Below are 11,672 nucleotides of genomic sequence, written 5' to 3' on the forward strand. Positions count from 1 at the left end.
TGCTCTTCTGCCTGCCTTGTGGGATGATTCAGGGGAGCAGGGTCTGTAACCCCATCCAGGACCTCACTGGCCAAGAGCATCTCTGTTTCCAGCCATTGCAGTCTGGCTTTGGGCCAGAGCTGAGACAGCCCAGTCTGAGAGAGTCCCTGGGCTCGCCCTGGTGGGGAGAGGAGCTGCTTTGCTCTGTTTGGATGGCTGTGGTGTGCTGGGAGAAGCTCTGGGTGCCCAGGCCCTGAGCTCTGTGCAGGCAGCCCAGCAGCTCTGCGCTGCTCTGCTGGTTTCAGAAAACCAAAGAGCTTCAGGCAAAAAGTTCCTCTGAATTACACAGACAGGACTGGCTGGAACCAGCACTGGTGTGGAGCTCGGCCATGGCTCAGCAGAGCCCAGGGTGGGGTCTGAGTTTCATTTTGAGTTTAGTTAATTAATGGATAACTTTGTCTCGGGGCTCGCCAGATGATTCACAGTGGGGGCACTTGGAAGCCCCAGCAGGAAGGGGAGGGCCTGGCTGTTTGCAGGGTCACTTAGGAGGAGCTGGAGATGAAGAGAAGGATTTGGTTTTCAACACGCCATGGGACAGAGGTGGATGTGAGATAACAAAAGCAGCTTTGCATGGGAAGAAAATGCCAAGAAGAGGGGGAGCCAATTTGCTGGTTTTCAGCATCCTTGCTGCTCTGACTTGGCCTTCTGATGGTCACAGCAGGCTGAGACAACTATTGCTGACATCAGCTGAACATTTTTAGGACCAGGAGCTATGAAGATGCTTTTGGGCCCCATAAGTGGGATCATGATGACTGATAACAGCAATGCTATTCTTAGAGAAGTTTCACCTGAGGAATTGTCTTGCTTAGCATAGCCTCTGGATCTGGACAGGCTGCTGAGCTGGATAGAGTGGCTGGTCCTCATCTTTGTGAGCTTGTGGCTTTTAGGTCTGCTACTCTTCCTTATGACATCTTTGAGCTCTTGCTTTTTGTGCTCATCTAAAGGCAATGTAGTCGCCTTTTCCTGTTTGCCTCTAAATAAATATATTGTTTCAGGATGAAAGTTAAACTTTTTAACTTCTACTCTGGTCTTTTGAGGGTCAGGTCTCCCTGAGTACTGTGTCCAGCTCTGCAGCCCCCTGCACAAGGAAGACCCTTTGGAATGAGTCCAGAGGAGAGCCACTAAGCTGGCAGCAGGATTGGAACACGTCTTCAGTGGGGACATGCTGAGAAAATTGGGGCTGTTCAGCTTGGAGAGGGTTCCAGGGAGACCTTAGAGCACTTTACAGTACCCAAAGGGAGCCCACAAGAGAGTTGGAGAGGGACTTTTCACCAGGACATGTAGTGGGGGCACAAGGGGGAATGGCCTTAAGCTGGAGGAAGGTAGATTTAGATTAGCTATTAGGAGAACATTCTTACCCATGGTGGTGATGAGGCACTGGAACAACTGATGAGGTTTCCCAGAGAAGCTGTGGATGTCAAATCCATGAAGTGTTCAAGGCCAGGCTGGATGAGGCCTTGAGTAACTCTAATCAGGGGAAGGTGTCTCTGCCCATGGTAGGGGGTTGTAACAAGATGATCTTTAACATCCTGTCCAACACAAGCCATCCTATGATTTTGTGACCCCCCCCCAGCTCCTCTGGCTTGTCTCCCAGCAGCCCAGATCTGCTGGCATGTGAAGAAACCCCACAAAAAGGCAAGAGCTGAGCAAAGCCAGCCTCTCTCTTCTCCTGTTTGGTTTGGCCAGGCAGGACAGCTGCCTGGCAGCCTGCAGCAAGTGCCTGCCTGCTGTGGGGCAGGCATTTCATGAACTGAGGTCTTCCCAAGCATCCTTCTGGGCAAGAGCCTATTTTTTACCCCGAAGGCTGAGGCCAGCATGAGCCCTCACCAACTTACTCATGTTAGACACAGGGTGGTGGAAAAATAACCACAAATGGATCATTGCCTTAGTGTTAACAATAGCAAAATCTTACTTTCCCACCTTATTCCCTCATTTGCTTTCCCTTTCTACCTTTTTCGGGTGGGTTTTTAATGTTTAGTAAAGCTGGCTGTCCTCGCAGCAGGATTTTGACACACTGCTCTCATTTGACACACATATTTAGGTTTCTCCCCTCCCTGTCAGGACCTGCTTGCCTTTGAGCTCACCGCCTCTCTGGTTACTGCAGTTGTCACTTTTGGAAGCAGCAGGGCTGGACTGACAGCTCCACTTGCCCCAGAAAAGCAGCTGTGCTGCCACGACCTTTATTTCCTATTGACTTGCCCAGCTGCACTTGCAAAATAAATACTGTATTTTCCTGGAGCATGGTTTCCTCCTCCTGACAGACTTTATTTTTTTTAAACAGTGATGTCATGGCTTTTCCGGGCAGTTCAGCTGAAGCGATAGCAATCCGCACTCACAGGCCTGCAGGCATCTGGCACGGAGGGTGTTTGGAGAGGCGAGGGAGCCCTCACACACAGAGCTGCCCTACACTTGCTTTATGCCTGCTTTATACCCATAAACACTGAACTGCTCGGCCCTGCCCGTGTCCGTATTGCTGGGTTGTTCGCCCTTGGAAAACCCAGCTTCAGAGACAGGCTGGCATTCAGAGGGAAGGTCACCACCGAGCCTATGGAATGGCTGCTTGCCAGGAAGGCCCAGCATGGAAATGGGAATTCAAACTCCAGGGGAGTGAACAAGGCTGCGGGAGGGGATGCTTTATTTCTTTTGGCAGCGTTGACGGACGACCCCCGGGGCCGGGGCCGGGGCCGGGGCCGGGGCCGGGGCCGGGGCCGGGGCCGGGGCCGGGGCCGGGGCCGGGGCCGGGGCCGGGGCCGGGGCCGGGGCCGGGGCCGGGGCCGGGGCCGGGGCCGGGGCCGGGGCCGGGGCCGGGGCCGGGGCCGGGGCCGGGGCCGGGGCCGGGGCCGGGGCCGGGGCCGGGGCCGGGGCCGGGGCCGGGGCCGGGGCCGGGGCCGGGGCGCTGCATTCTGCCGAGTCTCCACTAGAGGGCAGTGGAAGACGGAGTTTAAGAACGCAGTCCTGGCATTATGGAACAGTTTGGGTTGGAAGGGACTTTAAAGATCATCCAATTCCAGCCGTGGACAGGGATACTTTCCACAAGATCGGGTTCCTCAAAGCCTCATCCAGGCTGCTCTTCCAGGTGTTGAGCATCTTCAGCTTCTCTAGATTACCCATTCCTCACCACCCTCACAGTAAAGAATGACTTCCTTATATCTAACCTAAATTGTCCCTATTTCAGTTTAAAACCATTCCCCTTTGTCCTGTCACTGCATATCCTTGAAAAAGTCCATCGCTGACTTTCTATAATCCTGTTTAGGTACTGGAAGGTGCTATAAGGTCTCCCAGAGCCTTTTCCAGGCTGAACAGAGATGGTGTTAATAGAGGAGAGTTATATACAGAGATAAAGCAGAGATAATTATTTCTTGATTTTATGTGCTCATCCATCTGTACCCATAATCTCTTTCCTTATGCTAATAATTCCTCACAGCTCAGGCCAGCATCTCTCTGTATGGTCCCAAACACAACCCTGGCTCCTGGCAGCCACTGCAATAGTACAAGTAAATACCTCGGTATTTAACTCTCATATTATACCTGGTACATCACTCTTAGCTCAGCCTGTTCAGCTGTGTTTCTGCAAGTGTTTGTACTGGTTTTTCCCTTGTCTTTACCATATCTTTCCCTTCCTCTTTCTCTTCCCTCTCCCTTTTCAAGGCAGCTGCTATCAGCCCTATGGATGCCATGGCAGTATCCTAGGTGGCTGAGACTGGGAATAAAACTCAGATAACAGCATCAGAAATCCTAAACACAGCTCAGGCTCTTGGAGACATTCCAAAAATTAGGTACTAGAATTCCACCTCTGTGAACCTCCACAGCCTGACTGCCTTCCCTCTTTGCTACTGGAGCAGAAATCCCAGATGCTTGTAATTGATGGAGAGGCAAATTCTTTTGCATCTGTGCCCAAGTTTTACTATAAAAACAGAACCTCTCAGGGCTGTTGTAAGTCTGTGTACAACCCCAACATTGCTGCTGTCTCTGTGCCCCATTCCAGGGGTACATGGTACCATTCAGCCAGAGGCTCTCTCCCTTATTGAGCTCTTGGTTTTTATTATCACTCAGGTAATGACTGACTACTTTTCCTCCACTCATCTGGATCTCCCGGGGCAGAAACCTGCTTTATTAGATTTCCAGCAAGCTGTTAAAGCTGTGGGGTGGTTGCAGCCTCCTCACTGCCCCACAGCAGCAGCTGCATGTCCAGAGGCAGTGTGGGGAATGCCACCGCCCTGGCTCCCAGATCACCGCTCAGCCCTACCAGCTTGAGCGCTGGAATATAAAGAAAAGCGGTATTCCCTGCTGGCAAGGCAGTGATCCAGGGCAGAACTGTCCTGCTCGTGGAAGCAGAGCTGAGAGTGTGGAGAGCGCTCCGTAGGTGATAGCGAGGGAGATAAGGTGCGATGGGAGCCGGGCTGGCGGCTGCGGTGACAGCAGAGGGCACGCTTCGCTGCCGAGCACACAGCCTGGGCACCCAGAGCCGGGCACTACTGGGCTGCTCTGGGTCCCTGGAGCAAGCTGGAAGCGTGGGGGAAAGGAAGCAGTCACAGGAATTCAGAGCAATTCAATCGTCTGCAAAGCCACATGCCCTGCAGCGCTGCGGCAGAAAGAAAGGAACAGAATTGCCTTTGCCACAGCCCAGCGGATGATGGATTTATCTGGCTGGAGAATGAATGCAAAAAAATTCAGAGCACACAGATCCCACAGAGGAGCTGGGGGAAGGGAAACTGGTAAGTCAATCTGCAGCTCACTTGCTGATCTATGCCTGCACCAGCCATGAGGACATCTGGAGGTCTGCCCTTACCCCTTCCCCAGGAGTCCTCTGTGGGAGACAGTCCAGACTTGTATGGAGCAGATGAAAACTTCCTTTCTCCACTCCCTTGTTGCTGGTTCCTTCAGGTCAGCACAAGGTGGTTTTCTGAACCAAAGCATGTGGTCTTTTTCCTTTAGATTTTCCTTGAAAAGAAAGAATAATTTTTTCAGAAGGAGAACATCAGAGGGATTCTCACAAACATCACCTGAGAACTTTGGTCCATTCAACATTGTATCTGTCAACAAGGCTCAGACGCTATGAGAGTTCAGTTTCTCTCCTCTAAACAGGCTGAGTTATTTCTAGGGGAACAGTCCCATCAAAGCTTTGTCTCTGGTCCTGCCTCACCAGCCTCACAACCTCAGCTGAATCCCAAAAAGGTAAAATCCCAAAAAGGTGGATGTCAGAGCCTTTCTGAGGCTGCTCTGGCTCAGGAGCTTAGTCATGTCCCGATGGAGGCCATGACCATAGAGAAGAAACCAACCACACTTTCCTCAGGTGAGCTTCTGAAATTCAGTGGGACAAATCCAAGACACTTCCATGCAGTCACTGTTCCCCTGTTCCTGGGGAACACTGATGGAATTCTTCCAGCCTCCCTCAGGCAGAGGGAGGAACAGAGGGACAGCCACCCAGCTCCAGTGCTGCACAGAGAGATGGAGTCAGAGCCAACCTCATCTTCCAAGTCTTGTCCTCAGGTACCTGGAAAAGCCAGTGAACATCCAAGCCAGGAATTCCCAGTGTGACTGATGGTCTGGGCTTGCCTGGAACTGGACTGTCAGGAACACAACTCCAACCACATTTCTCCAACCCAAAGTCCTGCTGGGCATTATTGTTCTATGGCTGGATCCCCTGCACTGCCAGGTGGCCCGGGAGGGTTGGCAGGGCAGGATTGGGCTGGATAAATGCAAAAATGAAAAACAAGGTGTGAGTGAAGACAGGGAAGGAACAGTTCTGGTCTGAACATCTTTAATAGAGCTGGGCTCATGCACACAGAGGTGCTGCGGGTAGCTGGGGAAGAGCAAGGTGCTGAGCAGCCTGGGTTTGGGCAGGACATCAAGAATGGCCTCTCAAAACGCCTTAGGAATCTAGTCTGGTATCTTCCCCCAGTTGATGGCAGCAGGACCATACCAACTTCCTGAAACCATCCCTGCCAGCCCACCTGGGACCCATCCATCTCCAGCTGAGCTGTGCAACTCTGCACAATCCCACTAGGTGTGTCTAAGTCCTGCTGGTCCCACAGGAAGTTATCAGGTAATGAGAAAGAGGGGAACTCATCAATGAGCTTGTTCCTGCACTGTGCCAGCTCCTACAGCTCTCATCTCCATGTTAGTGTCCAGGTGGGTCCAAAGGGTGATGAAATGTAGCACAGCTCTCCATCCCATGCAGCAGTCCAAGGCTGCACTCCAGCCCATTGCAGTGCTCTAAGAAATACAGGTGCTGAACTGATCCCTCTGGCACTTCAGGGCAGACCCATCACTGTGGGAGCCAAAGCAGGACGGTAGCTCTGGAGTGATGGGAGTTCCCAGTGTGCCCATCCCCTTGGGGTGACACACTGAATGACAGAAGGAGTGCCAGCCTGGAGAGCTGCCTGCTGTGCAGTGGCAAGGGATGTTAGGTAAGAGTTTCCAGTAAGCCACAGGGGAGTCTGAAATAACCCAGTGTTGTCTCCCATTCCCATCTCTGCTCTTCTCCAATGTGGAACCCAAGCAAGCTGCACTGCCCTGGGCTGGGGGAGCTGGGATGAGCTGGTGGGGAGTTGGAGCCTTCTGCAAAGCTGGCCCAGGCTTGCACTGCAGTGTGGCACAGCTGGGCTCGGCTGTGCCAAGCAGGAGAGCCTGGGGGCTACAAAACAACTCTATTCTCAGTGCAAGTAGAATGGAGAGCCCAGCTTGCTGCATCTTTTTGCATGCCAAAAGATGGCACTTTTCTAGATGTGCCATCTAGAAAAAGATGCTGCTGTGCATCTTTTTCTAGATGTGCCATCTAGAAAAGTGGCGAAATTATTGTTGCTGAGAGAATCCTTTCCTAGGAAACCTCTCTGGAAGGCAGGCAAGAGATCCAGGATAGGTTTGGTGCCCTGGCATCTGCTGCCTTGGCCATTTGCCACGGCCAGGACTGGCTCTGCTTCTTTGCCCACAGGAGGAGAGAGATGCTGGTCCAGCTGCTCACACAGGATCTTGGTAGAGAGAAAAACTCTGACAGTCACAGCCCTTAGGGACAGTCTGCTCTTTTGGGTCCAGTCATTTCCTTTGGCGTTGGTAGGAGGCTGTGTCCTGTGCCCAAAGCAAGGGAATTTGTCTAAACCAGAGCAGGGGCTGATGCTTCTCTACTGGTTTCCCCAGAGCAAGACGAGTGCTAGAAGACAGACAGGGTCCCAGGAGCACGGAGCTTGGCCTTGTCCATGTCAGGCAGATGAGGAAAAACTGGCTATAATGCAGCACAAGTAAACCCAACCCTCAGGGTCTAATGGGCTACAAATGAAGGCTTATTCTCTCATGATTTTCATTAATTTTGCTCCATAATTTGGGAAAGATGAAGAGGATGAAAGCTATGTGAGGCTACAGAGCTGCACTGCACAAAGGAAGGGAGCACCATCCAGGGAGGGCAGTCACAGTGCAGCCCAAAGTCCTGCCTGGTCTGGAACCAGCAACCAGCACCAATTCATCATGTTGGACTGTGAAACAGAGCAGGAACACTTTGTTTCATGTTTCACACTCCCTGGTCAGCTTCAACAAACCCAGACAGCAGCACCAGGGTTGAAAGGGAGCAGGGGATGCACATTAATTCATCATGAAACAAAATGTCATTTTGAAGGCTTCTGGAGACCTTTTCGCAGTACTTGAATTCTTGTCCCCTCAAGTCTTTGACTTTCCTCAGCTGGAAATTGAGATAGGAGAGGTTCCTATACCCCTTTTTTGACAACAGAGGCCCTTTCCAGCACATCCCGCTCTGCTCCTGCCAGCTGGGAGACAGCTGAGGAGGCTGATCCTTCAGGGGGGTTGAAGCAGCTTTTCCGCGTTGTGGGCACCAGCCAACTCTCAGGAGAGGCTGGAGGAGTGGGGAAGACTGTCCCACCATCGAGTGGGACAGGTGCATGCCAAGGGACCAGCATGTCCAGCGACCCTGAGATGGAGACAAGGGTCCCCGCAGGCTGAGCCAGGGACCAGCACGCCCCGACCCAGGCACAGATTTGTGCTCGCCTCCCAGAGCGGCAGAGCCACGGCAGGAGCCGGGCACCGTCCCCTGAGGCTCCCGCTGCCCCCGGAGCTGCCCGCGGGAGGGAGCCTGGGGACGGACCGGTGCCGGAGCGACCCACAGGGGCAGGGGAGGCAAAAGGACCGACCCCAAGGGCACCTCAGCACCCCCACCCGCTGCAGGAGCCGGAAGCAATCGCCCTTCAGGGGACCCTTTGCCGCTCCCCGGATTCTGGAGCCGTTTCTCACCGACGGGGAGGGACCCGGCTCCAGGGCGAGGGGCTTTGGCAGCGCGGCTGCTGGGGGGCTTCACCCTCCGGCGCTGGGTCAGAGCCGCGGGTGGGCGGTAACAGCCGGGACCCCCCAGCGCCGCTCGGGTGGGCTTGAGGCCGGGGAGGAGGGAGCGGACGGGCAGGGTCGGGAGCTCTGGTCGGGGCGGTGATTTGGGACGGGGACTGGGGGCGGCCAGAGGGGAGGGGAGCTCCGGGGGAACCGAGGAGGCTTGGCCGGCTCCGGGCAGAGCGGAGCATCCCCGGTCCCGTTCCCCCCCCCCGTCCCAGAGACCCACCCCCGGCGGCGTGGGGCGAGGGGGGCGCCCCCGCCTTGACGTCAGGAGAAGGGTTTATAAAGGCGGCGGGCGGCGAGGAGATCCCCAACGCCGGAGCCGAGCCGCAGCGGAGCCGCCAGCGCCTCCCGCCGCCGCCTCCCGCGCCCGACCCGCCGGCGAGATGCTGTCGTGCCGCCTCCAGTGCGCCCTGGCCCTGCTCTCCATCGCCCTGGCCCTCGGCACCGTCTCGGCCGCCCCGTCGGACCCGCGGCTCCGGCAGTTCCTGCAGAAGTCGCTGGCCGCCGCCGCCGGGAAGCAGGTGAGAGAGAGCCCCGCGACGGGGCGGACACCGCGGGTACCCCCGGGCGCCCCGACGGCCGCGCTGCAGGCTCCCGCTTCTACAGAAACCCCGATTCCCCTCTGCAGAACCCCCGCTCCCTGTCACAGCCCCGGCACCCCTGCTGCGGACCCCTCCCGTTCCTCGCCAGGCTTCCCCAGTGTCCCTGTTCAGACGCGCGGTTGCTTGCTGCAGACCCCTCTTTCCCCGCAGATCCCCCGTTCCCCGCCGGGGCTGAGCCATCGACAGGTTGGGCAGCTGGTGCTGGGAGGTGAGACAGTCCAGCTGGGTGCTGGTGGTCAGTAAAGAGCAGGCACTGCTGGAGCACAGGGCAGAGGCTCCTGGTGAAGCTCCCAAGGTTTTCTCCGGGTCGCAGAATGAAAGCAGCTTTCTCAGAGCGCAGAACAATGGTCTTATCCATGCTGGGTGACAGCCGAGGCTTGGAGGGACTAGAAGAAAAATAAGTCCCAGTGAGATGGTGACCAATTCAACCTCCCCTGCCATCTTCCCCAAAGACCTTTCCCATGTCACTTTAGCAGCAGGCTTGTGGCATCCTCGCTGAGTGCTGGAGCAGTGGGAAGAGAAGGTAAAGACAAGTTCATTCCCTGTCATGCACAGGACAGCAGTCTGTTCCCCATACCAGGTAGATGCCATAGACACAACTGCTGCATAGCAGCTGTCAGGCTGGGCTCTTTGGAAAGCCAGGGCTCCTCTTCTCCTCCTGCATCCTGAATGTCTCTAATCTGGCCATGGAGAAGTCTTAGAGGAACAGAGTGGTGAGCCCCCAAAAATCAAGGAGTAATTGTGATCTCTCTATCTCTTTCTCCCTTTCTGTCTTTTGTCCCCAAGGAACTGGCCAAGTACTTTTTGGCAGAACTGCTTTCAGAGCCAAGTCAGACAGAAAATGAAGCCCTGGAGTCTGAGGACTTGTCCCGAGGGGCTGAGCAGGATGAAGTGAGACTGGAGCTGGAGCGCTCGGCTAACTCAAATCCCGCTCTGGCACCCCGGGAACGCAAAGCAGGCTGCAAGAACTTCTTCTGGAAAACTTTCACATCCTGTTAGCTTTTGAAACCCACCTCTCTCCCCATCCATCCCTGCCCTGCTCTGAGCAGAACCTTCACCACAAGAGGCGAAGACTGTAAATACACAATCCACAGTTATGGTGAAATTAAACAAGGAAAATTTGAGTTTGATTTCCACTTGTTTTAATAAAACTTTCTGTTCCAATTGTACATGATTTGCTTGAGTTGTGATTTCTGACTAGTTCTTTGATGACATGCACTCTGCAACTCTTTCAAATGTACTATTTTTAATTCTCTGTTGCAATAAAATTTATGTTTCAAACGGTGATGCTAAGGCTCGGTGGTCAATGAGAAAACTGAGGTTACCTCTCAGGCTGCTCATCTTCAGAACACTGCCTGTCTCAGGGCAGCCAACACCGTGCACATCCGCACATATGCACACACACACAATGTATCATAATGGGATATTTTTTCTGTGGTCTTACTAAAAGAACTAGAGCCACAGTGATATTTTAGATATCAAATCCCTACAGTTGTGGCTGAATCAAATCCACAGCATTTGGTGCTTCAAGTGGGTCTGGAGGATTTACACCCATCACCAGAGGGATCAGTAAAAATCTCAGCTGTGTATTTTGAGTGATGGGGATGGTAAAAGTAGTTCATGGTACAAGTTTACACCACACATCTCATTCCCTCCTCAGCCACAGGCACTAAAAGGTTTCCCTACTTGGCATATTTTGGTCCTTGCAGTATTCCTGACAAACACTGTTCCAGGGATTCCTTCAGAAAGTTTTCCTTTGTTCTGCTGTGCAGGGGGCAGTTTCACATCCCTGTAAAGCTGAGATGTTAACCCCATGGCACCAGCCCCTCTCATCTAATGAACTGGTCACAGCAGTTTTTCTACCCACCTCATCATCTTGAAAGGCAATATTGAAGGGTTCAGCAGGGTAGGAGATTAGCATTGTGAGAAAAACATTATTTTCTCAATGGAAGACAGATTTTTCATGCTTTTGCACAGTCTCAGCTTTCTGGCCGTGATGGTTTGTGCCACACACTCACAGGTGAATTGGAGCCATAGAGCAAACATCCTGCACAGGGGACAGGTGCCACTTTGATGAGAAATTCATCATTCAGGATTAAAAATAAGTATTTTGTAGCCATCATATGTGAAAGAAGGGTGAAAAATGGGGGATTTCAGAGATATTCATGGGCACAGGACTCAGCATGACTCCAGTGAAGGTGGATTCCCCAGATGAAGGCTTGTTAAGTTGCCTCTGGTCTGTGCTCAGCGTAGCTCTCTGTGGGGCATCATTCTTGATGGCTTATGGACCATTGCTTTCATTCTTGGTCTGTGCCTCCTTTCCCTGCAGGCAGGGGGCTGTTGGATAAGAGCTGAGGGGAAGGTGAATCCCTTGTCTTGTAAAGTGTGAAATCCCAGCCCTGCTACAGAGCTCACTGGGCTCCTCCACAAACAAAGGCAACAGGCAAAGGCATCAGGGGCATGCCCAGGAAGGGGAGCTGCTGGTCTCAGCCCCTCTGAGGGGGCCAGAGGCAGGGCTGGATTCTGCTCTCCCTCCCTGGAGCAGGGCAGTCGTGGCTTAGCCTGTGCTGCAGGCAGGGCTAAGGATTGCTGCTGGCCCAGCTGGATCCTGCACCTGCTGGAAAAGCCTTGCTGTGATACCATCCTGTGTCTCCCCAGCTCCTGGGAGCTTCTCTCTTCCTTCTTCGGCCTGGGAGC

General features: G+C 53.8%; 1 protein-coding gene across 1 annotated transcript; it reads left to right on the forward strand.

Moving 5' to 3' along the window:
* Positions 1-8,674: 8,674 nt before the first annotated feature.
* On the forward strand, positions 8,675-10,260 carry SST (somatostatin). Its single transcript, XM_036389213.2, has 2 exons — positions 8,675-8,894; positions 9,762-10,260. Exons 1-2 carry the CDS (start codon positions 8,757-8,759, stop codon positions 9,972-9,974), a joined length of 351 nt encoding a protein of 116 aa, XP_036245106.1. The 5' UTR covers positions 8,675-8,756; the 3' UTR covers positions 9,975-10,260.
* The last annotated feature ends 1,412 nt before the right edge of the window (positions 10,261-11,672 follow it).

This window comes from Molothrus ater, chromosome 10 (assembly GCF_012460135.2).
Source record: "Molothrus ater isolate BHLD 08-10-18 breed brown headed cowbird chromosome 10, BPBGC_Mater_1.1, whole genome shotgun sequence".
NCBI lineage: Eukaryota > Metazoa > Chordata > Aves > Passeriformes > Icteridae > Molothrus > Molothrus ater.